At 37.6% G+C, this 27,169-nt stretch overlaps 1 protein-coding gene across 1 annotated transcript; it reads left to right on the forward strand.

Moving 5' to 3' along the window:
• The first annotated feature begins 301 nt into the window (after positions 1-301).
• On the forward strand, positions 302-20,488 carry rspo1 (R-spondin 1). The gene is made up of 6 exons (XM_051130467.1): positions 302-731; positions 4,744-5,316; positions 9,452-9,643; positions 12,158-12,298; positions 13,891-14,100; positions 19,625-20,488. Exons 2-6 carry the CDS (start codon positions 5,220-5,222, stop codon positions 19,777-19,779), a joined length of 795 nt encoding a protein of 264 aa, XP_050986424.1. The 5' UTR covers positions 302-731; positions 4,744-5,219; the 3' UTR covers positions 19,780-20,488.
• Positions 20,489-27,169: the final 6,681 nt, after the last annotated feature.

The following is a 27,169-nucleotide window of genomic DNA, read 5'->3' on the forward strand; positions in this document are numbered from 1 at the left end:
TTACTACTTTTAAATAAAAGTTTGGAGGATTCCTTACTTTAAATATCATGAAATATTTCATCTAACAAACGGTCAAAGAATAAAGACACAGAGGTCTCGACAGATGTTTACGTTTATTTTGTTGTTACAGATAGACCGACGGATGTTTCTCATGAAAGTGATCATGTAAATAAACAACATTTCGACACAATTCCATCACAGGTTTTTTGTCTCTCAGTGTGTGTGTTTTGAGGGGTGGGGCCAGCTCAACCTTCAGCACGCTGAAACGGCTCTGGATGGAGTTGGATGCAAACTTCGTGAGGTAGAAGCTCTCCGCAATGACTTGGATGCTGTCCGGAGTTTAAAAGTGGATTTATGTGGGACTTGCTTCAGAATTACGACAGAGAACCGCAAAATAAACCAGGCCTCTGTCGGCTCCATTATAAGCGCAGTTCAGTGGAATTAGGGGATTTATCCTTGGGATTTTCTATTTAAAGTCATTTTTGTTTCTTTTCCTTTCTCCCATGTCCACTGTTGCTCAGATTACGCACTGGGACACTGATGTAAACGGTCATGACATTGTAACCGAAGTCAAAGCAAGTCAAGAAGCGCTTGTCCCATAATAATCCCAGTAGACAGTCTGTTGTTCAGCCGCTGGTGTCTGCTAGCAGCGCAAGGAGAAACCCATATTTACAGACACATTTAGAGACTCGCACTCAGAGGATCAATATGAGGCTCGCCATACAGAGTAGGTAGGTTATACGATCGGCTTACTTCATTATTTCTATTTCTCAGAGATCGCCACGGCATAAATGGATCTATTTTTAACATCTTAAAGCTGTCCAAATACAAATTAACTGGACCGTGATTCTACGCAGAACTTTTCGTTGTTCGAATATTGACATTTTTTTATACATTATCGAAATGTTTGATTACATCGTGGCGGAAAGTCAGTATTCGATACTTCAGTTTTATTATTATCAGTTTATGATACAAGATTTTATACTTAAACGGATACTTAAACTCCTTTCTCCTTCCTAAATATAATCATTATGATAATACTTCTAAATTATAAATATTAATACGCATCTTAATCTTAATAATTACGTTTTAACATACAACGGTAACAACAACAACAGTTATTTCTATTAAGTGTTAGGCTACTTTTTATACTATATTTTAAAATGTTGAATATTAATATTAAGACATTTTCAGTATTATTTAGAATACTCTTATTATTAACATGCATTTCTGCTTATCATAATTACATTGTAAAATAAAATATTAAACACCAATCATCATTATTATTGTTAGCAGCGTTATATATTTTTAGTGATTATTTTGATTTAGTCTTATTATTCAGTCATTCAGATTTTTGGACCAAAAAATCATGCTCACAATATTTAAAGAATTAATTTTGTAATACCTAATCAGTGTTCTGGTGTTAGACTTTTATTTATTATTAAGGGCCAGATATATAACAAAAACACTTTAGTGATCTGGTAGCAAAGACTTGTAAAGATAGAGGGATATCCAAGCGTTGGCCTGCCAGTTCCTAAAGTCCAGATCTTATGACTTTGAAACATTTGTTGTTCTGTGTCTGGCCCAGTGTTAGGCAATCTGGCATCAGCTTTTTGCAGTAAAACCAGTAAGTGTTGTTGAGAGGACCGGTCCAGAGGGAGAAATGACGGTATGGATATAAAGACAGGTGCAGTCTGACAGCTGCACGCCTGGTGCCAGTACACAGATTTAACAGCATCATTTACTGTCGTAGACAGATACTTTGATGACGCTGATGTGGTCCTGACTCATGAGTGCTGGCGTAGATTCAGTTCAGATCAAGAGAGAGTGTGAGGTTGAGGGCAAAGAGGTGCTCACATTTAAGTGTGCTGAATCCCATGGATTGCTGCGCTGACTGAAGACATCAGATTTATTGTACACTTTAGTTATAGTTATTGCGTGATCATTGCTTAGTTTTGTACTTTTATTCGTTTGGCTGCCATGTATACTGAAACATTATTCCAAAAAGTACTTTATGTGCCAAATACACACTCCGTTCAACCGTTTTAAACACCAGCACTAATTCTTTGTCCGTGCATTACCATTTCTGATCTTGAGTCTAGTCCATAAGCTTTTATAGCAAGCCGTTTGGGATGGATGTTAAACGTTTAACCGTCTTTCCCCATTTCTTTGGGTTTCCTGGAGCGAAGGATTTCCAGGGGGTCTGAGCCATGGTTCCAGAGCAGGCCAGACAGACATCCACTCTGCTTTTGCTCTGCTTTATTACAGACTCTGTTTATGGCCTGTTTACTGCTCTGACCTTTTTCATGGTTCCGCCTGATCTTGCTGCCTAATGCAACAGCTCGAACATATGTTCTGCGGAACAAGCTGGGCTGTTGGCCTTTGTCACACAAGATGGAAAAAGGCAGAGTAAAGAAACAAAGAAAAACAGTGATGTACTGAAAAGGACTGGAGCTGAGACCACCAGTGGTCCATGACGGATTCCAGGTGGCTTGCGAGTTGACTGGCTAATGTTAAAATCAGCATATATACATATATTAAATACTATATTTAGCTGACTTATTTTATATACAGAAAGTTTACGCAATTCACAGTTAAGTCTTAGCAAATATTTGGCTATTTTAGATTCATTAGATGAAAGTCATTTAAATAAAAAAATAGCAGTTTAGCAAAGTTACAAATTAGTTGTAGACAGGTGAATATATTGATTATTGTGATAGCAAGCTGTATATTCTTGAGTTAATTATTGCACTTGGAGTTCATTGTTGCACAAGTTTTGGTTTGTTGTTTAGCTAAATGAGCAAAAACAGAACTGTAGATCAGCTGTCTGTTAATGGATGACAGACCAGAGAATTGAAATATGAAGAGTTGTCACAGTGCCCTAAGAAAAGCTCAGTCAGATGGTGGGGATGCCCTTCATGTCACACTCAGAGGTGTATTTGGGAAATGAGAGTATGACTTAATTGTAAACAAACAACGTTGGTAAAAGAGGAAGGCTTTATGCATTGTTTTTGTTTAAATTTTGATGGACCACCTTTAAATCTCCAGATATCCTCTCTTTTTCAATTTCACCTGAGCCCTTTCTCCTCTTGTGAAACTCGAACGTCATCTTTCATTTTCTGGGTAAATCCCCTTTCTGCTTCCAGGGCGATGGCATATCTGTGCGTCAGACTTGACATATCTCTCCTAATTAATATTGCTGACGAGTGCTATGAACAGCAGGCAACAGAAGGTTTTGGCTCTGTCTGATAAATACGGAGAAGGTGTCGAAGACATCGGAATATTATTCATTGTCTAAGATAAATAAACTTGGGGTAGGAGAGACGTCTGTAAGTTTTGGTGGAGGGAGAGGAGGTTGTAAGAAGATTCCGTCTAGACTAGAGAGAAATTATCTTTTTAATGCTTGATGTGCAAGATGAATATTATATTCTTATTTTTCCTTCATTTAAACCACATCCGCTACTGCATCTGTGTATGTGGTTGCTGTCGCTTAGTTTCACCACATCACTGAGATTTCTGTTTGTGATATATATCTTGCAACAATTAAACACTATTAGATTCTCTTACTGTTTTACGTTTGCACAAAGTGTCTTTTCGACCCGCAGCACTTTCACCCGTTTGAAGTCAAATTCAAACCAAACTGAGGGAAAATCATGTTTGTCTTGTATGTTGGATCATAAATTACATTTTATAGACTCAGCTTCTCATATTTGAGGAGTGCCGAATTGCTACAATGAAATATAGATATGTGTAGAGTTTTTGTTGGCATTTAAAAGCACTTTTTGGTATGCTAAGAATTAACAAATAACATGATACAAGATCCAGAGGACCTGTGGCCAAATATGGCCCTGCTTTCCTGATACTTCCAGGCATGATGTCTCTCTTGCGTAAATCCAGAACGCTCATCCATTTCTGCTGGAATGTGATTAAGAATCATTCTATAAACATATCTATCTGTCATAGTGAGAGGCGTAAATGTGATCGCTTTCGCTGCTTGAGAGACATTTTTCAGCTTATTGTTTTCTGACAGATGGGGTAAACATGTTGTTTTTTTTGTTTTGTTTTTTCTTTTCCATTTCTTACTTTTGAACGTTCATCGACCGAAGGTTATTGTGGTATTTGTGCCCTATTTCTTGTCGAATCAACTTTAGTTTAGGGGCCGGACGCTTTGGCTCTTGTCAGTCTTAATGGGAAATTACATTTAAAATGAAACATTTTGTTTGCTTTCCCGGCTCATGAGTCTATCTGGCCAAGGAAAAAATAAGCATGGTAGGAATGTGTGGTTTAAATGGACAAAATACCAGTTTCGGGTTATGTTACTCCAACTATTGTGTCCGCATTTGTAGTTCCAAACCAGACTTCCATGAATCAATTTAACAAATTTAGAGCGCAGAAATGCTGAACTTCGTTGAGAAAGAGCAGTGATAGAGATGAAAGAGTGCAGTTATGTAAGCCCTGCGTAAGGCTATTTTCTTTCCGTCGCCTTTTCCTTGATTCCAGAAAGTATTTTATGACAGTTTACAGAAAATGTACAAAAGTATTCGCTTTTGAAAGCGCAAAATTGAAAGACCTGCATCTCTTCCCCTGGGCAAGATATTTGGACTTTCTTTTGACATGCTGACTTAACAAAGTACCATTTTATATACATGTCTCATTGTGCTTTTCTCCCCCCATTCACCCACTCCTCTCCACATCCAACTCCCTCCTTCCCTCGCTCGCCCCTTTTTGTCTGTCTCTCTGCAGCAGATCTTGGCACTGACGGATACGTTGTCACGCGTAGGAGTCCAGAACCTCTCTCCATCTCTCTCGTTTTTTTCGGCACTCCCCCTCCTCCTCCCAGCATCCCTAATAAGACACATGCTCCTGGGCTGGGTTGCTCACTCACGTTAGGATCTCCTGGCTGCGACCGCCTCGAGCTTCTCTCTTCTCTCGCTTTCGCCCCCGGCTTCATGGGTTGAAGGGCAGTTCGCGTTGGCCACAAGATCTCATCTCGCCCGGCTCTCCTCTCCCAAACTTCGCCGTTCTCATCTTCGTCGTCTTGAGCGCTATGGTTTGTTCTCCAAACATGCACGGACTCGCAGCGGCAGAGGCCTCCAGCCAAGGGCGCCGCGACCGGCTGTAGTCGACTTCGTTCCACCTGCCACAGCGTGAAAGGGGGCCCCTCAGCTGTGATCTGTCTGCCTGCAGGCGGGACCCAGCGTGACTGGGCAGCAGGGACTATGCATTTGGGACTGGTGGCGCTGGCAGTTGTCTTCCTCAGCTCCATGGGTCACGCCGATAACCTCAAGGCCTCCAAAGCAAGAAGACAGAGACGAAGTAAGTGTTGATGTCTCTTTCTTAATCTCACATCTCACATCATTAAGTAGCTCACTGTCTCTCGAAACGACATTTCACATTTTGTTTATATGTGAGTTCCTATTATTTGCGCCTCAAAAGAGTTTTTTTTCAGTCAGTTTTGTGGGGTTTTGCTTGTGTAGAACCTGTTCTGTTGCTTTTAATAGCACTTTTGCTTTTTCAGGGGAAATTGTAAATGAGCATGTCATGTTCCCAAGCATAGCCAAATTTCACCCATTAGAGGTTTTTTTCCAGAATACCAAAATATAATGCCTAACACGCTTTATTTTTGTAATTTGTATGGCTTCAAAGCCAGTACCTTTTTATGACTTTTTAAAAATAGTTTTTTATTGTTTTTTCTTCTTTTATGGAAACACTAGATTCGAAACCCACACAGTGCGGCAGAACTCACTTTGAAATATTGCGTAAGTTCTTTTATGTGTGAGAGAGCACTGACATTAGTGTTTCTTATTTTAAAAAACACATTTATGTTTATTGAAAGTGGCTTAGCAAATAGTATATAAGTAAATACTTTGAGGCTTTGGAATAATGGTGGGACATCGACCTACAAATTGAAGAAGAAGTTATTATGTATGTGTGCACATCTCATCATAAGAGCGCTGATGTAGGTTTAGTATTTTGTATTTTAAAGAACACATTTATATTATGGAAAGTTTAATTTTTTGTGCAATACTTCTGTGTAATGTTAAAAAGTCAACATGACAATCAAATCCATTTTTTTTATCCTAATCTGACCTTTTTTAATATTAAGGGTTGAGATTGGCATTTTTCAGTGGAAATTGTAGATTGACCAATTCTGGCAGTGTTGAGGAGTGTACAGCCTCCTCTAGAGGAATATTTGGGTAATGCAATGACACTCACAGTGGATGGTCACAAATCTGCATTGCATTTGTTACTGGTTAGGCTGCTGTTATTTAACTTTCTTGTTAAGAGACAACAGTATTTTTTTTAACATTTATACACTTGCCAGAAACTGTAAGCAACAAAAAGAACATGTATTGTGTTCTAAGAGTTATAGCAGGTCGCTAAAGCTAGAAATCAAGTAGCACAAGGAAGTCTAGAAGTGCAAATCAAAACACAACGCCATTGAGAATGTGAAGCTATCCGAGGAGAAATAAACAGTGAGTTACTTGCTGAAATAAATCTGCGGATACTTCACAATCTGTTGAGACTTCTTGACCTCACTGTAAGGGCGTCTGACCAGTGCTTCTTGATAGCAGTTTTCTAGCAGCTCCATCAACAAAATGAAAGCAAACACCTCTGACAGCTGTTTTTATACAAGTGACTGATCAGCAGTCATGCTGCTTTTTTCCCTCCCTTTAAAATATCCAAACCATACCAGCAAAACATCAAATATTTCATTTTGTCTAAGTGTTTATTTTTGTTCGTTATAAACGATTTGAAATTATGATACCGCGCTGTACATTCATTTTATGGCACGACGCCTCAAACGTCAAAACGGTTTTCAACTATTCTGCCTACTCATGCACATTACAAAAATAATTTTTAACAGTATTTTTGCTGTGTTTTCCACTAAAAAATGTCTAAACATCCTTTAAACAAGATGAATGTACTTTTAAAATTGTGTAAGCAATAAGACGCATTTGCAGGGAATATAGCTTGATTTAAGTTTATTTCTCTTACCCCATTAGCAAATTTTATTTCTTGCTTTATGCATAAACCTCTCTAAATTTTGCTTGGTTAATGTTTTAAACAAGACAAAATGTATTTGCCAGTGGGATAAGAAAACTAAAGCAATTAAATATAAATCAAGATATATTCTCTGAATACAAGTCTGGCAATATACGGGATATTATGTGACAGATGTCACTAAAGGTCTTGTTTATTCAGTTAGTTTCTCAAAACACTGATGATGAAGAGTTATTACTGAAATCATCTAAATGCAAAACTCAGTTTTGTTCCTCACTGAGGTTTAGATTAATGTGAACCAATGTTCTGCCATATTCAAGCAGCTCCTGTAGGGTTATAGGCCTTTTTCACACTTACTTGTTAATGAAGTGGAAAGTTTTAATATTTTAATGTACAATTCATCACCACACCTAATGTTTCTCAGGGATAACAAAATTAAATAAAAAAAAAGTTTAATGTAGTTTGACTGGATTATATTACTCATTTTATGGTTTCAAGGGGGAAATTACGAGTGTGAGCTGCAAACGCAATACAAATAACGTTAAAGACCAAGACGTGTGTACATTCTGATACAAAAAAATAATCATGATCAATGTTTGCATTGCCTTCTAAATTACTGTTTTGATATGTACTCAAAGTATGTTCTAATACCAATTTTAAATTGTTCAAATGAGCGTCTCTTTCTAGACTAGATTAAGAAAAAAGATGAAAATGTCACTGTGTCTGGAGGTGCATTTGTTTTGGAATACAAACCAGAGATTAACGTGATGTAAGTGCATAAACAATGAACATGCTAATGTAGAAAAAGCAATAAAAACAATATATTTTGACATTAATTGGCTACAGTCATCTGAGAGCCAACTAAAGAGCATGGAAAATTTTTCTCCATGGACTGTTCTGTCATGTTCAACTAGTTGGATTGATTTATAGGAACTAGGGAATGACCACTGAAAGAATGCAGGCAGAGGTTTTCAAAACTATACAGAATCAGATATCCAATCACATGGATTGGTCTATTATGTCTAGAAATGCTTGTTTAATGATGCTGTGACTACACTGACTACTTTTTTATTTCAGGAAAAGTTCTTTCCCTTCAGAGTAATGAGGTGTTTGGTAGTTATTAGGTTGTATGATGATCTCACTGTGAGATTGGTCATAAAAAGGTCTTATTTATTACTTGCACATTCTGTCATCTTTCCCTTAAAAAGGAAAATCCAAACGGGACGTTCTGGTCTTAATGATATATCACTGTCTAGAAGCGCAGTCGCAACTGATGCTGTCTTTTGTAGCAAGTGTACAATTTTTGTGAGTAGCGCACACTGCGCAACCTAACCAACCAATTCTAGTTTCATGTTTGTTGTTCCTGCTCATTTATTATTCATTTATTTCAGCTGTACAGAGGAATGCAGTGATCGGATAAAGGACACTTTTAAGGATCTTTTTATGGACTTTTTTTGGGTGATTGTTGGTCCTTCTTGTGCTGAGCTCACCATGGAGTCTTTGCTACTGAATATTAATGGTGGATTAATTTTGATAGTAGTGGGTAAAAGCTATTTTTCAGGAAGAGATTATGTGATCTAATAAACTTAAGGGTTGTATTTATGCATTAGGTTGCATCACTACTGTACTTGTAGCTAATTTACAGTGGGACAGGCGTTTTAACACTTTTCAGCGTGGTGATTGATTGCCCTGTGAGAGTGTATATTTAGAGCTAATGCTACACACATAGACCCATAAATTAAAGCAGATGACCGCAGTTTTGACTCCAGTCAGCCTACCAGGAACAGGATGTGCACTCTGACATGCTTTCAGAGTAATCGTTTATTTCTTCTTGGCTTCAAGCGCAGAAACTTTTGGATGTTACAAGCAAGGCATGGAAGTCACAAAGGATTTTTTAGATATCTGTAACTGATTTTATTTCATCATGTGTCAGCATTTTGGGGCACCTGGACAGAACAAGTACAGACTGAAATTTCAGGCCTGTTTCTCCCTAGCTGACCTGTCAGAAATCTGTGTGTGATGTCCCAAATTGAATCGACTGTCCTCGCAGTGCTCTCTCAAATGAATTATATTACACTTACGGAGTTTGTTTTATTATACACAGCTCTGCTGAAGTAACTAGCATGGCCTGTCACATGTTGTGTTTTGGGGGCTGTTCGGTCATTATGGGATTCTAGTAGTGGTGTAGTAGTATCAGTGGCATGCAGTGTTCTGTCTATCTGTCTGTTATATATATATATATATATATATATGGTATAATAAACCTATTTATCCTGATATTTAGTAATGATGGTAAACTCACAGTAACAGGTTCGAATCTAGGTAGAAGTTGGAAAGTGACTGAAAAACGCTTAACTAGTTTACTTAACTAGTCATTGTAAGCACTTGGGTTTTGTAAACTGAAAGGAAACACTGCCACTCATATTTCTCTTTCTTCTTCCTTCAGTAAGCACTGAAGTACCACCATCGTGTTCGAATGGCTGCGAACACTGCTCAGAGTACAACGGCTGTCTTAAATGTCGACCCCGGCTCTTCATCCTACTGGAGCGGAATGACATCCGTCAGATAGGCATTTGCCTCGCTGCGTGTCCTGTTGGATATTATGGCATTCGAAATCGAGATATGAACAAATGCACACGTGAGTCTTTGATATACTAGTACATTTTCAGTTTCAAACCTGTAAATATGTAGTGTATAATGAGTAAGGTAAGCTGATTGATTGATGATTTCTGAAAAGTCATGTGACAGTGAAGACTGACGATAAAACAGAACAATTTAAAAATGTAATATTTCACAATATAAATGTTTTTATGTATTCTTTTGATGTATTTGCATGAAAACAATAGCTGTATGTTATCACATGACAAAAATGTGGAGTTTCTTAGATAAACAGGAAGTGACACAGCTTGCCCGCTGACACATCTTACCCCGCTCCCTTCGTGAAAAATGAAGATGACTTGCCTGAACAGCAAATCGTCATAAAATGACCTTCCTTAGCCTGTTTACAGGGGTTTAACGTCAGTTCTGGTGTGTTTAACGTCATTGGAAAGATTGCACAAATTATGCAATTACGAAACAATCACATTATTCATCACATTCATTAATACTGTAACCGGCAATGACATTAAACTTGCGCATCTGACCCATGGATGCCAAATGCTGAGCCAGTGATCTGTTTCCTCTTACTCTGTGGGAGAAAAACAGGGTTGGGGATGTAATACAAAGCAAAACACTGGTACTATGCGGCTGTTTGTCTGTTTCTTCTAGGAAGTCTGTGTTATTACTGTAGGCTGTAAATGCAGAGTTCATGGTAGTTCAACTCTGGCCATATTTTTCGGTCTTTCTATGCAAACCCTACGCAAAAAGCATAATGAGGATTTACCTCGTTGTTTTAATAGTGCATACTCTAAGAGACACGGCGGCTCGTTCCCATCATGTGCGTGAGCTTTTTTACTGTGATAAAGGCAAAACTGGGGAGAACCTGGGGATAAACAAGGAAATACCTCTCGTAAATTGATTGGTGGTACCTCTTTACTCCTGTTGTGGGAGGAAATTAATAGCTTTATTTGAGTCGTTTCTAACTTCAACCTACCAGAGCTTTTCCAGTTGTAAATTGAACGTCCTGCTCCCTTTTCAAGCGTGTTTTGATAGCCAATTAGTGTGAACCACAGCTTGGAGTCATTATATTTTGTTATAGGAAGAAAATACTTTTGTTACCAAGATACACTCTTGCATCACTCCGCCTAATACCTCTCAGATGGTTCTGATTTAAACTTTCATTCTAGATAACCTTAAATTTAAATGTTAGCATCAAGGGAAGTGAGAAATTAGTGGAGCACTGTTTTTATTTCACAACCCTCTGGAGCCTTTAATTCATCATTTCTTGACTGTATACTTTACACTTGCTTTGAAATACCACATGCAGCTGTCCGCTTGTTAGCCTAAGTATTTTTATGACCCACACATTGAGACCAAAATATGTCGTATCCATAGTGTCGACACCAAATTGCTCCGGACCTCTCATTGTCAACATTTCCCTCCGGCGTGTTCATTTCTTTCTCATTTTGAGTGTTTTTTGTCGTGTTTTGAAAGACGGTTGGGCATGCGAACCCCTCCTTCATCTCAAGGCCTCTGAGTAGCTGCCCCATTGCAATTATTCAATCAAATGCGTGCATTTGATTTGTCTCCAGATCCCCATGATGTCTTGTTAACAACATTTGTCTTGCATTAAGGGTACATTTGTAAATGCTTGAGTGCAAAAGAATTTGCTCCAAACATTACTAATTTAGTTGTCAGGCATTTAAAGTAGTAATTGAGAGCAGAGGTTATAACAAAAAACACGGCTCAAATATGTTGTTAGGCCCTCTTCTGCTTTTGGCCGGGACAAGTGATATCCGAGATATCCGTGTGCTTCTGCTGCTCTCCCTGATGTCCCAGGTATTCGAACAGAAATTTAAGAACCCTATTTTTGCACGTTTTCGCATATATATATCTGTTTTCGTGAAATTATTTGCAGTCTTTCTTGATGTTAAGTTCAGACTGTGTCAGTCAGAAGACTGTGAGGGGAAAAAAGAGATTTAAAATCTTATTTAAACAGTAAATAATCAATTTTAGGGTTTTAAACCATTTAAAACAACAAAATATGACCTAAAATGAGGAGCATTTACTCATGCTTTTCATCACAAATCATTCTGGATGACATGATCATCAGATTTTCAACTTTTTTTTTTAGGATCACACTGTAAACAGGGTTTTACAGCACCAAAAGGAAAAGAGTGAGATGGATATTTAAGAACCAAATCCCCTGTTTATCAGAATGAGATAATAATGATAATTGTGAAGGGGTTATGGGTGGGGAAGTGGATTCTGTTTTGTTTGCTAGGTGTCTGGTTTTCGTTCTGCCAGAATCCACAGTTGCCCCTAATTTGAGGCAGTTTGTATGTTTGATCAAAGACGGCAGGCTTGTAATAAGACAGAAGTGTGAGGAAGCCATATGAGAGTCCTGACATTCTTGACCTGACTAATTTTTGGGTAAGAAACTGTAAGAACGTGTAAGAGTGACGGTCCACTTGTTCAGCGTCAAAAGCAGAATTATTAAAAAAATGTGTTGATAAATTCAGTATGTAACTGTTATTGTCTTTCTTTATTACAGAATGTAAAATAGAAAACTGTGAGGCGTGTTTTAGCCGAAACTTTTGCACAAAATGTAAGGAGGGCCTGTACTCACACAGAGGGCGGTGTTTCTCCAGCTGTCCTGAGGGATTCACCGTCAATGGCACCATGGAGTGTGTAGGTGAGTTTACAAAGGTTTGCTTCTATTGACAGAGAACGTATATAAGGTTGTTGTTTCAATTCTAATACGTTGTACAACAGCATTTTCTGTATTGCTTATGTGTCTTTTTCAGTAATAGGAAAAACGAGTGCCCAGGCGCTATGTTAGAAAACTGATTTTAAATGTAAATTTCTGTTAAATGATGCAATTTTTGTAGTTAAAGTGGTAGTTTACTCAGAAATGAAAATTCTGTCCATAATTACTCACCCTCATGTCGTTCCAAAGCCGTAAGACCTTCGTTTAACTTCAGAACACCAATTAAGATATTTTGGATGAAATCTGAGAGCTTTTTGGCCCTGCATTGACAGCAGTGTAACCATGTTTAAGACCCAGAAAGGTAGTAAGGACATAGTTAAAATAGTCCATGTGACATCAGAGGATATGAGAATACTTTTTGTGCAAAGAAATTAAAAATACCAACTTTATTTAACAATTTTTTCTCTTCCGTGTCAGCCTTTGACGCGAGTTCACTAGAGCGCTTCTCCCTTTAATGCAGTTTTTTATTAAATATTTAATATGTAAAGTTTTATTGCATTGAAATACACTATCATCACACAAGAATGTAATATTTTATAACAGTAATATATAAAAATCTGAATCTGATCTGGTTTTATTTTGTGTATAGTCACTAATATAAAGTTTTTGGTTTAGTGCATGTCATCGAATCAGTGTGCACGTGGTACTTCTGTCGTAGAATGAGTTATATATTGATATGGTTGTTGCAGTTCAGTTATGCTGATGGAATTATAAAACTGTGTTTTTTATTTCTTTCAATTCTGTTTTCTTTTTTCTGTGGTTTCTCAATCGCTGTTGAGAGGAACGTTGGCAAAAGGCCTGTTGGATGATAAGGGTTTTTATTGATTTCTTTTGAAAATATTTCTGTCAGAAGCAAGCAAACACAGTACTAATAGCATTACTTGCAATGGTGGTGCTGGCTCCTCCAGGCCGTTTGGCCTTTAAATTGGGAGCCTCGACTTCAAGTGTGACATTTTGCCAAAGCTTGTGATGCCTCACCTGCGTCAATGGGTCAGTCCACCGCTTTGTATTTTTCATTCCGTGATTGTTTTTGGCAGGGATGAGCTCCCTTTGACTGCCCTGCCCTCAAACACATTAGACCGAAAAAATTGGATACTTAGAAAAGAATTGAAAAACGCTTGAAACCGCTTGATGCAACCGAAAGTCTGGAGCTTGACAGCTTGTCATTACGCTGAATAAAAATGGAGCCTACTTCATACAATCATAACACATGATCTGCTTTTTAGCTAAATGTAATTGGAAAATGTGAGTGATGCTGGATTTTAGCAGTCTGAATCTCTGCTGTGAATTCTTTGGGGTTTCCTAATGCAATTTCTTCAACTTTTGTTTGGAGTAACTTGTTTCTCAGACCCCCCGTCGAGGGGAACAAAATGTTCAAACCCCAAGTAATTTCTGCCTTTTCCCTATTGTCTGAAAATACAGTCAGTTGTGTAATTGGTATATACTAGATTCATTCTAAAAAAAAAAAAAAAAATTGGTTATTCTGTTTTTTGTGTGTGTGTATGTCTGTGTTGCAGTCCAATGTGATCTAAGTGAATGGAGTTCATGGGGCCCCTGCATGAAGAAGAACAAAACTTGTGGCTTTAAAAAGGGTAACCAGACCCGTACCAGGGAGCCCTTACTGCTTCCAAGTCCTGCCACTTCCACAGGGGCCGCTCCGCCCTCGGGCTGCGTCCCAGAGACACAGACCCAAAGATGTACCGTGCAGAAAAAGATCCCTTGCAAAGGTAAATCAGAGAAAGAACAACACAAAAATGTTGGAAAGTGGATGGATAGGAAATACTTATGCAGAAAGGAATGCGTGAAATCTGTTATCCGACTTCAATACGCGTGTTTGCAAATTACAGATTTGTTGATTCATTGATCATTTATCTTTTTTGGCCGATCGGAAAAACATGTAAACAGTCTCCCAGCGCTAATTTAATTACGTTTATTTACGGTTTTTGACATAATACGGTGTAAATAAATCCTCGAGTGTTCCCAGTAAATAAACAGAAGCGCAGCTGGTTTGTAATCTTTTCGTCATTGGCTGCGGATCTAAGGGCGGCCTTTTGTTTGTTGCTTTAACTTACTGGAAAGTGGGGTTAATATGCTGCTCTGGCTCTCGAGCTTTAATGGAACGTTAGTGAACCTGCATGGCTTGTGTACATTTTTGCCTAAAATATAGGAGTTTGAATGGAGGAAGACAGAGGTTAATAATTTAATTTTCAGTTCATTGGTTAATTTAGTGGTCCCTGGACCACAAAACCAGTCATAAGTAGCACGGGTATATTTGTAGCAATAGCCAAAAATATATTGAATGGGTCAAAATTATCGATTTTCTTTTCCATCATGTTCCATGAAGATATTTTGTAAATTTCCTACCATAAATATATCAAAACTAATTTTTTGACTAGTAATCTGCATTGCTAAGAACTTCATCTGAACAACTTTAAAGTCCGTTTTCTTAATATTTTGATTTTTAGCACCCTCAGATTCCAGATTTTCAAATAGTTGTATCGTGGCCAAATATTGTCCTATCCTAACAATCCATACACCAATGGAAAGCTTATTTATTCAGCATTCAGATGTATAAATGATGTATAAATATCAGCTTAAAAAATCTATCTATCTATCTATCTAGTTAGTTAAGACTGAAGTTTATCATGCATACAAGAATACCTTTGTCAACTTTTAAAGGAGAAATTGTAAAAAACCTCAAACCTCACTGGATCTTGTGTTTGTTGTCAACCTGATAGTTTTGAATGAATGTCTGCAGGTGAGCAAGATTTGAGAACTAAGGAAGTCTTCCATACTTTAATAACCACTAGGCTTTTCAAAAATAAAAATAGCTAATTCGATCAGATTTTCTCATGATTGTTTAATGAAATTTAAAACTCAAAAGCTTATAGCAGACCTTTTAACATGTCATTGACAATTCAAAAAATCAATCCAGGCTAATATAATGTATTTGTGTGATTGCTTTCACTCAAAGCATTTTCTCTTTTATGTCTTCCAATATTCATCTTCCAAACCTTAGATCTCCTTTAATTAAATCACATACGTGGACATCATATTCAAGCGATTCTTATCAGGAAATTGCATGACTCACCACTCAGTCAAGCTAATCTTAACATCACCCTTTTTAGTGATTCTAAAATAAACAGCAGAATATAGCTTCTAGAGTTCTAGAGTTGTCTTCGCACTGTTGAGAAACAGCGCGTTCCTGGAAATTACGTCTTATTCTGTGCGAACAGCCTCACAAAATCAAGTGCTCGGTGTTCTTCTGTCGGGAGAACTAGGCTCCATGCTTTGCTGGACTAGGTGTGACAGCGTCATTTGAGAAATGAGAGGCAAATTTACTCTGCATGACGCCCGTATTTGTGGAAAGAATTTCCACCTGGGGTCCATAAGAATAATTAACAGTGAAATATTATAAACTGCCCCATAAAAGTGCTATATCGCTTGCCAAATTTCTAAACTTAGAGAGTCCACTTGTCGGAAAAGCCTCGGGAGAGAGAGAGAGAGAGCTATGGGGAACTAATATGCCTGGACACATGTAAAGTCATTTGTTTGTAGTTCAATCTCATAATATCATGCCTTCCTTAACTGCGTTAAGATAGGATCAGTTTTGTGCCGGCTGGAGTCAAAACATGTTTTTCACCACAAAAGCAAAGCAGCACCACCCACTTCTCAGGGCGAAAAGAATTAATGCAACTCAGGTGTCAAAAAACTCATAGGTTATGGGTTGCATGACCCAATTGGCCTCTTTTTTTTTTTTTTTCTCAGTGCGTAAATGTGCACCTCGTGCTAAATTAGCAGGGCTGTGAATACATCTGCAGGAATTGGCTGACAGGGCTGCTGTAAAAATCACAGGGGGCAGTGCTTGTATAACACCGGTGATTTACTGGTCTGCAGATCTCACGCTTTGTGTTGATTTTGCCAAGCTCCCCCCCTTTCTCTTCCCCTTCCTGTAGCTTAATAAATGTCTTTGCACGAAAACCGAATATGCTAAACGCGTGATTGCCTTTGTCAGGCGATGGTGTTTAGGTTGGATTGAGCAGCGGTGTAATTATTGCTGTCATAAATGAATGGATCCTCCCCAAGCGCTCTTACAGCTTTATCAAAGCTAACAAGTCTCCTCCATGTGGATACAAGTTTAAGGCTCCATTTCCTTCCATGTTTTTTCACTTCACCTCGGTTTTAAAATCCTGATGAACTGACACTCAAGTAGAGGCTTTTTGTAAACTCAAGACCTTTGAATTCTTCACACGAACAGGATTGCTGTTCTCAAAGCAATGAATGCTAAATGAATTAAGTTAGACTTGTTGTGTTCTGTCTTTTGAAATCTTCTCACCGATGATTATGATTTTTTATACAATACATAAAACATTTACCTCCGGTCATCTGACTGGACGAATCTGGAAAGTTAACAGCAAGCGAGTCAGTGAATCATTCATTCAGCTGATTTGTTCAAAACACACTGATTCATTCAGGAACCAAACAAGTGACTCACTGCGTTCCATTCTGAAGGGCTCATCCCTACAGCCTTTGAAATCCCTTCCGTTCCTTGGAACGTGCTTCGCGTTATTTTTCCGACTCCATAAAGGAGGCACGTCACACAATTAAACCTGCGCAAAGAATCATGGAAGCAAAGGCTTTCATTCCAAGTGGCCAGTTTTGAGCAATTCGTTGCGACCTTTTAATGTGGTGGCTATGATTGTTCTCACTCCCAAGTTAGTCAGTGATTTAGTCATTGAATGAGTCGTTGAATTATTCATGTAGCTGATTTCTTCAAAACATACAGATTCATTGTTGTACAAAACAATCAGATGTCTTTACAAGTTAGTCACTAAATCATTCATCCAACCGACTTGTTCAAAACATGCTACTGATTTGTTTTGGAACAAAACAAACAAGCGTCTGAGTCATTGACTTATTCACTCAAGTGTTTTATTGCTCAAAAACAGTGACTCGTTTATAAATGAAGCACCACAATTGTGTTACTCTGAAATGTGCAGTGGCTTTACTGTGATTTTGTTTGAAACCAACTAAATATTTAGCCATATTGTGTCAAGTAACATATTACAACATAAACGTCTTGTTTATTGATCGGTTGTGTAAAAGCAATAGCACTCCCCAAAGTAGCTCTGAATAGTATTTCCTGCAGCGGAGTACAACAGCACACTTTCTTTTGTAATATTGCGGAAATATTTAGTTGTTGACGCTTCTGAAACGTAAAAGGCGTAATTGCAAACAACATCATATCTCTGATATAGGGTTTATATATAGCAGAACGAACTGCTGTTTGTGCTTTACAGGCCTTGGCAGGTCTGTTAAGTAAACTAAGGGAATGCTAATTATTGCTTGTTTTGTTGTTAGATTCAAGTCCATTAAACTCTTTAATGTTTGCCAAAGAAAGTTGTCTTTTTACGATGATCACATTTCAAGTCAAAAATCTGTAAAAGTGAAACTGCGTTTTATGTAACTCGTATTAACAATCAAAGGTTTAATTAAACAAATGTTTGTTTGCGTCATTTCCATTCTATTTTTAATCATGCATTTTATGTAGAAACAAATGCAGCAGTTTGTGGTAAAACATCAGGGCGCTGAGATGAGCAGAGAGCCAATTTCAGGAGCCGCAGAGCGGCTGTGTGTGTGGCTCATGTTATCAAGTGCAGAGTGAATGCTCTCCAGCACCAAATGAGTGTTGACTTTGGTTTCCAGGGAACATTGAGACTCACAACACTAACTTCATAACAAATATCAGTCAGTCTGGAGGCCCTGACTCCCCCTTGTAGTAGTGCAAGTGAGGCTGATGGGAAACGAACGAGCCTGTGTTTTTCAGTACTGTTTTTTGGACAGTACAACAGTTCAGCATGACCTAATCAGTATTTATTTATGCGAAACGTTTACACTTACTTTTTTGTACATTTGGATATATGTTTACATGTGCATAGCTTTAGAAATATATTTAATGCATTCATTATATTTGCATTTAAAATATTCAGTATAGCTACATTTTACTATTATCAGTGATAGGAATAACAGTGTTATAAATAAACTCACGGCATTGTTTTTTAAGTAACAAGTAATCAAACTAATTACTGTATCCCCCGTTACAATGCCATTACCGTTACTGGCAATAAAATGCGGCGTTACTATAATTGAGCTCACTAAAGTGGTTTTCATCCGAGTAGGCTCTCTGTCAGCCATAGGACTTGCAAAGCTGCACATCGTGTTGCGTCGCGTTCTTCTTCTGAGGAAAATTCTGCCATTTTCTTTCAGCGCGTCTTCTTCCAGAAACGAAAAGTAGCCGAGATTAACTTGATGAACATTCACGTTTGTTTAAGCGGAGCCGTTCGTGGACGTGATTACATTAGATATAACAAGTTTAGATGGGAAAAACTGGAGCTTGTGTTGGTATCATACAGATTACTTTATCAGAGAGTATTTGTTTTTGACGTAACTTACTTCATTTAAAAGTAGACATTTTTTCAAACTTTCTATACATATATTTCTCATGTCTATGAGGCAGGTATTCGCTGAGATTCAGGTTGTTTAATTTACGTGTCTGTGAAGAGAGGTGACGGAGACCGAGATGGCAGAGACTACACCCTTTTTATTTTCTTTACAAAAGCACATTGTTTTGTTCTTATTATGACTATACACCATTGAAAGTAGACTTTGCAGTTTCAAACGATATAACGTGATTTTTAGCCCCTGTGTCTCACGTTGTCCCACAGCAACGTTAATATAGTGTAGATTAGTGTACAATGTTTTATTCAGTTAACATATTTAATATTGTGGGCATCTAAGTTATGTGACATATTTGAACATTTTTTAAAAAGTAACACAATAATTACTTTCCCTGGTAATTAGTTACTTTTTTTGATGATGTTTTTTGATAAAGTTACTATTACTATTTGTGATAAATACTTGACCAACATATATATATATATATATATATATATATACATTTTTATATAGTTATAATAATTTACCTAAAATACAAACTTACATATGTATTAAAGCTTATCTTGAATTAGGTTAGTCAATGAGTTTCCCCCCTTTTTTTTAAATATTAATTGAATCAAATTTAGTGAGGTTAATTCTGAAAACAAGAACAATAATAAAGAAACTCAAAAAAAGATTGCCAGTTTTGCTTCTCAAGTATATTTAACTTTTTTTTTTAAATATTGTTTGCTTAAAAACAAGACAATACACTAATACTAATCTTGGGTTCTCTTATTGCAACTTTCTTTTATTTAGGAGAAACTAAGAAGACTCCGCAAATTCGTGGAGAAAAAAATGGCAAGATCCGCGGACGAGACTCCAAGGAAAGTAGCAAAGGGGGCAACAAGAAGAAAAAGACCCCGAACCGGTCTACCACTGTCCCCACCATCACAACGAGCATGGTGACCTAATCTTACAGTGGTGTCAGGTGGGCCCTTAAAAAGGAGAATACCTGGCCCATCTTCGCTGGTGGAAGACAAACAGTTTTTGATTGTGACAATATCAAAATTATGCAAAAAAGAAAAAAAAGGAATAACGCTGCTACACGTAAAACATGCTCAATGAGAACTGGAGGATTGCTGTACTGAATAATGAACTGAGTAAAGTTTGAGGGAACCAAGGAGCTAGGTTGGTTAGTCTCACGCTATTTGCAAGCACCCAGAAAGACTGCGCTATGCGTGTGTGTAGGGTCGTCTTTCTGTAAGCCTTCCCACAGGAAACAACATTGTTTGTGGTTGGCGAAATGTTCCATATGTTCCTCTTTAGACCTATCGGAAAGGTTTCTGAACTATAGTCGACACTGCAAATGAGGCCCGCCGTCCAAACGTTGCATAAAGAACATCTAAAATACATTAGAATCTCTTGTGGTTCACCTATTCCAGATGTAATCACATTCTTTTTCTCCAGAGTTAGATCTCCTTATGTTCGTGACAGGTAGCAAACAGTCTGGAGTCTGTCTGTGAGCCTGTCTCAGAGTGAAAAGATATTTTTCTTTAAGTGCTTTTTTTATGTCTTTTTTTTTTTTTTTTTTCTGTTGTTTATAACAAAAGAAGGCACTGGAACTGATATTGTGGTTTACAGAGAGAATGTGGAGAAAGAAGAACTTTAATGATGATGAAACTTTCCAAATATGATGCAAAAAGTGTTATTATATATCTAGAGACAAACGCACTTATAACTTACAACCGATGGAGCGGTTTTACTTGTTTTAGTGGTAAATGTAAAATAAAAGTCTTGCGATTAGGGGAAAAATAAATACAGTATTTTCTGCACAGAAGAAGGCAGCAATAATATGAGGAATGTACAGTGTTGAAGTATGTATATGAAAGATTGTGTGTGTGTGTGTGTCTGTGTTTTTGAATCTGTGTTCTTGTGTGCACCTTTATGTTGTGAGGCGAGAAGAAGAGAGAGGTCAACAGAAGTCTACAGCACACTTCTTGTGACCAAGCCATTGAGGAACTAAACCAGCATAATGCTTCAGCTGCATTAATTATATGCTTTATAGGTTTTTAACTGCTCAGTTATCATGGTTTCAATAGATTCAATATATCACATCATTCATAATGCTTTGGAACACACAGTATCTGAGGAAGTAATGCTGTACATCATACAGTTATTTACACGTAGCATCCAGTCACACTTTTCTTGAGTTTGCTTTCCAAAGCCTGTTGACCAGGGTTGCATTTTTCAAAAGCAGAAGCAGAGACCATTGGTGGCAATGGTTTTCCAATCTACTTAAGCTTAAGATGCTTTTGGGAAACGCAGACCAGGTCAGTAGGTGTTTACCATATACACCCCTAATGAGAATTATGACACTGAAAATGTCAGCTTCCGTTAATCTTGATGCAATATACATACTGTTATTATATATCTATTTCTATAAAATTCTTCAAGGTAAATAAACAAATAAATAAACACTTGGTTGCAGTTCATATGAGTTTTTTCGTCTGTGGATGTCTGTGTATTTGTGTATTTAAGTACGGGAGACCTGGGCTAGTGGTCACAAGTCTCTTCACAATGAATAATACTTTACTGGGGCAGAGCACAGCAGTGTTTCACTGGGGTGGTCCGTGTCACTACAGGAGAGAGACTCTATTTGGGCGGGAGGTTGTTTTGTGTTTGTACGTGCGTGATTAGCGTTCAAACAGGATGGCGATTGTGGTTAAGAATGTACGGCGGTACGGGTGCCCGGGCAAGGGCCGTAAAACTTGAGACAGAAATAAAAACTAATGATGTGTCATCGCCAGGGGGAGGAGCTTAAACAGGCTCGCACCCTCCAACCGCAACAGCCGTTTCTCATTACAGAGGGGAGGGCAGAAGAACGGTAGAGAGTGGACCGTAAATTACACTTTCATCCCCCTTCCTGACCATAAATTCTTGCGCCGGCTCCATGGGACGGAGCTCTCCCTCTCGTTCACCCCCTCTCGCTCCTCTCCCATCATTTCTCTCCCTCGTTTCATCTCTCGCACCCCTCCGGGCCTCCCCTTCGGTCCCCTTCTCTGTATTTAAACGGCTGATCAGCTCTTGATTTCTCATTAATACGGAGCCCCTAAGGGAACATAGTGATGAAAAAATATAAGATTGGTTTAAAAATTATATTTCACTTGCATTCTCTCGCAAAAGTATTGCGTCCGCCTGAAACACTTTGCGTTCTCTGGTAAATGTACTGAGATACTGTTTTTCCTCAATCCTAAAATTATTTCTAGCACAAAAGTTTTGCGAGCGAATGAGGAGTATCTCAGGAAAACGCACGTTTTGCAAGTAAGCACAAATATTAATTCCCTCCAGAAACTGAATATAACTATATTGAAATATAACTTTCCTGCCTCCTCAGATTACTTCTGTCACACAAGTAAAAACTAATTCTCGAGCAGGGAACGCAAAAGCACTAAAGTAGAATTTTCTCTCGCGAAACTTTCCATTCCCTAAATGTAGGCTATTGCATTCCCTCGAGAAAATGTGCTCGCAAAAGTATTAAACTAGGCTTTAACTAGTATTGAACGCAGAGTTTCTCAGGAGAACCCAAGTTTCGCAAGTAAACACAAATGGTTTAATCCCCTCCAGAAACTGCACTGGCTTGCAAAATTACTGAAGTAGGCTTATTCATTTTCTTCCATCCTCAAATGTCTATCTCACAAGTTACGCGTGTGAATGGACAATTTCTGGGACAGAGAACTCAAACGCATTTAAATATAATTTAAATGTTTTTCCCTTTCCTCAAATTACAAGATTTTGCGAGTGAACCCAAATTTCCCTGGCGGGAATGCAAACGTTTTGCAAGCTAAATTGTTCCTGCCTCCTCAGATTATTTATATCACAAAAGATTTAAAAGAAATAAAGTTAACTTTATCAGGCAGTGAACGCGTCGAGGTATATATTTCTCCCGCGAAACGTTGCATTCCTCGCAAAAGTATTGAACTATTTTCCTCCCTCCTCAGGTGATTTCTATCATAGTTTTGGGAGTAATCTCAAAGTATCTCGGACGAGGAAAGCAAAGGCATTTAAACATAATATGATAGAATTATTATATTATATCAATCCTCTTGTATCATTTCGCGAGCGACCGCAAAATTTCCCTGGCGGGAACGCAAAAGTTTTGCGAGAGAACGCAGAGTTTGTCGGGAGAACTCAAGTTTTGCGAGTAAGCACAAAAGATTTTATCCTCTCGAGAAACTGCGTTCACTTGCGAAAAGACTGAAATATTGTTTTTCTGGGTCCTCAGATTATTTCAGTCACAAAAGATTTAAAAGAAAATTTATCCAGCTGGGAAGCATTCAAGTATAATTTTCTCCCGCGAAATGTTGCATTCCCTCGAGAAACCTTGCGTGTGCTAGCAAACGTATTTAATTATTTTTTCTTTCCTCCTCAAAACGCAAAATATCTCGGACAGGGAAAGCAACCCTGATGAAAAATCCAGCATATGCTGGTTAGGTAGGTTTTGATGCTGGTTTAAGATGGTCCTTTGCTGGTTCATGCTGGTCCTTGACCAGCAACATGACCAGCAAAAACCAGCAAAGGACCAGCTTAAACCAGCATCAAAACCTACCTAACCAGCATTCCAGCATCAAAACATTTTTTTCACCAGGGAAAAGCATTTAAATATTATATAGTCTAATTTTTCTCACTTCTCTTGTATCATTTCGCGAGCGAACGCAAATTTCCCTGACGGGACCGCAAAAGTTTTGCGAGAGAACGCTATAGCGTTTTTTCCCCATCACCTTTAAGGGCTCTGCACGTCGAACATGCTGCTTGGATAACGTACAATGAAAAACTGTAATAGCCTATATGAAAAACATCATAAATATGCCCTCGTCTGGATATTTCACCTCGTGAGTGCCAAGCATTTTTGCTTAGTCACAGAACTGAAGATGTCCCCCGTCCTCCCTCTCAGGTCACGGACTCCACCGGGGCAAATGAGGCCACAAGTCCCCGCATGTCATATAGTCTCCGCATATTATCCAGTGCTCTCCCACTGTTTTTACCAATTACTCAATTTGTGTTGTTCTTTCAAATTATAACCGAGTCCAGCTCTCCTCACTTGAACTCAGGGATTCCCCATAGAGAAAACCGCTCCACGTTTTCATCTCTCCTGCTCTGAAACATAACAGCCTCTCTCGTATGGATCGAGATCTGAGGCGAGGGAAAATGGGGGCCAAAAAGGGATGTTTCTAAAGGGGTGCCTCTGGAACAGAGCGTGATGGAGTGTGTGGGTGGTGGGATTTATAAGCTGGCACCGTGTTTGTGGTGTCTACCAGCGAGGCGTCGTGCCAGTGCAGAAGATATATCTGACCCACTGGAAACCCAGAGGTTTTATGAGACTCAAACATGCAAGCTATATATAACCGAATCAATACAGCACAATCCATTTTGTATTTTCAAACAGAATCATAAAAACATAAAAACTGCGAAACCTTTCTTTATAATCACTGGCTGGTGATTCATACGCGAGCGAGCTTTTGAGATGATGGGCATCCACGCTAACAGAAACAGCCTTCGGTCAGCAGGTGCAGACAGGGTATAAAACTCCTGTGCGTGTCAGGATGAGACCGCTGGAGCCAAGAACTTGCCTGACTTGCCTGGGAACTCCACAAACATCTGCTTCCAAGCATTGGAAAGCGCAGTTTGATTCACAGTTTAGGCACTTTCTTATTTGCTCGTATTAGCTGAAGCATTATTCTTGTCGGGTTTTCTAAATCAACTTTATTGAGACCGATAAAGTCTAGGCTGCATGGTCGTGGTTTTGTTTGTAAAATGATTCTTCTCTGTCTATATTATATTGCAATTACAGTGACATAAATAACGGCTCAGGTACGATTGTTTGCTCATTAATAGGTGTAATATGAGCTAATTTGAACAAGGTTAAATCATTTACTTATATAGATTGATTTAGATTATCGCAGAATTTGTTTTTCAGTGTTTAAAAGGTGTGAAAGCCGTTTATCCAAGTAGTAAAATGTGAAGACCGGTTGTAAATAAATGTATTAAAGATAAAGGCTTTTTAAAAAAAAAAAAAAAAAAAAAAAAAAAAAAAAAAAAGAGTAAAACGCTCCGTACCTTTTGTAGATTGTGAATATCCTATATCTTGGGTTTTGATAGGAAATAGTAGGAAAGTGCTGCCACCTAGTGATTGTTGTACTCCAGCACTAGGGGTTTTTGTTGCCTACAATATTTTATAACAGGGGTTTTCAAACTGGGGTCCGGGGACCCCTAGAAGGCCACAAGGAAGTGCAGAAATGTTTGGAGAAAAAGCATAAAAATGTAAAAAGTAATGTAAAAATTGTATTATTATTATTATTATTATTATTATATTAATTACTAAAATAATGAATACATAAATATGATTAAGAATTAAAGAAACAAACGATCCAAAAACTAATTAAAATAAACAAGTAAAAATTAAAACAAACAAATAAATACAAATTATACAAAAATGAATTATACATTTTGATTAAAAAGATGAATAAATAAATACTGTACTTTAAAATACATTTTAAATATTTGTTTTAGAAAAAATAAATAATAATGTAATTTAATAGAAAGTAAATATAGTTCATATTTTTTTACTTTCTTATAATATTAATTTTTCACAGTGTAAACTGGGTATTTATACAAGAAACCATATAAATGTCTTTTACATTTTAGAATGGGGGTCCCTCACATGATGATGATCATTCTTGGGGGTCTGTGGCACCTAAAAGATTGAAAATTTGAAAATTTAATTTTATGGTTTGATTATTATCATTGTTTCGATGTTCTTATCGGCTATAGCTAGAACTAATTCTAGATTCTAAAAAATAATAAAATAGTTTATTTGCCGGTATCAACAAGATTAACAAAATTCCTAAATAAATAGACATACTATTTAGAAATAAGACAAACAAGTATGTTGACAGTTTCTGACTGTTAAGCTTGCTGAAACAGCCTATGCATAGAAACTTGAGGGGAACAAAATTTAAATACGGCCTTGCATGGAACTTAAACTGCAAAAACATGACATCCATTTTACATTTACAGCCAATTGTACATTAGGTTTCTAGAAAGTCACACATTTGTTTGTACAAATTTACAATTCACAGTTTAGGGCAAAGAAATTTGGAATATATCTGCAGCAGTCAAAAGATATGTCAGATATGTATGAGATTTTGTCAAGGCTCTAATCCTACTGACATATACATATTGAAATTCATTCATTCATTCATTCATTCGTTCATTCATCTATCCTTGAGTCAGATACCGGACAAACCACAAAGATGCATTATAGCCTAAATCTAACGCCGAACACGCAGAAAAAAAATGTTTTGACCAACAGAGGGCGCTACATACATCGTAAAGGTATTATTATTGACCATCGTGTCACCATTATCTTTAAAGTGTGCCACATATATAACAACCGCTTCCTGTGTACCTTACAAGCAAGTTACCTTTCAGACTGCGATTGGCTGCTTTTCGTTGTTTTCCATCCCAGTAACTATAGAGTAGCCTACTTCATTTAACAACTTCAGCCAAAAGGTAGGCTTACTGGATGAACGTTATGCAGAGTAATTTAATATTCATAAGCAAAAACATTACAGCACATAAACTACAGTTATAAATGTGAGGTTGTTTGTGCCCTCTAACACATTACTGCATTTATGTAAGTTAAATTAAATTGTTAATATAATAAATAAAAAATTAAATGTGAAATAAATTAAAAATAAAATACAGGACGTGAGATAACTAAAAAAAAATCAGAAATAATTACACGGCGTATAGTGAATGTTAATTATTCTTTGTCCACTAGAGGGCGCCGCATCATTTAAAATGAGCTTGTTTTGTTCTGATGAAGGAGTAGTATTTTTGTAATTATAGCATTACAAATAAAAAGAAAAAACAGGAAGCTTGCCAAATGGACTCATGAGACACGATAAAGTGGAAGTAATGTTAAGGATAATTATATTTAATTATTTCAATAATTCACTTTGATCGTTAGGCGTGAATACTGCCTCACTTTTGTTAGAGGCCAAATCTTTTAGACATCAATGTAACTATTGTGACACACCTCAGGGCCACATGGCGGGTTGTCATGCTATATATATTTTAGCCTCACCATTACGTTTGAACTCTTAAATGCTTAATTTAATGCTGAAATTCCTGATATAGTTTTGACGGACCAAGGGTAGTGTCTTCAATAAACTAGGCTTGGAAAATGCCATAGTACCCTTAGAGACACCAATAGCTACTGAAAATACAGAATTTAACAACTTAAAGAAATGTTTTCCTGTCTTAGCATAGCTGCTGTGAAATGTGGGACTGTGTATGTTC

This window comes from Labeo rohita, chromosome 16 (genome assembly GCF_022985175.1).
Source record: "Labeo rohita strain BAU-BD-2019 chromosome 16, IGBB_LRoh.1.0, whole genome shotgun sequence".
Classification (NCBI taxonomy): domain Eukaryota; kingdom Metazoa; phylum Chordata; class Actinopteri; order Cypriniformes; family Cyprinidae; genus Labeo; species Labeo rohita.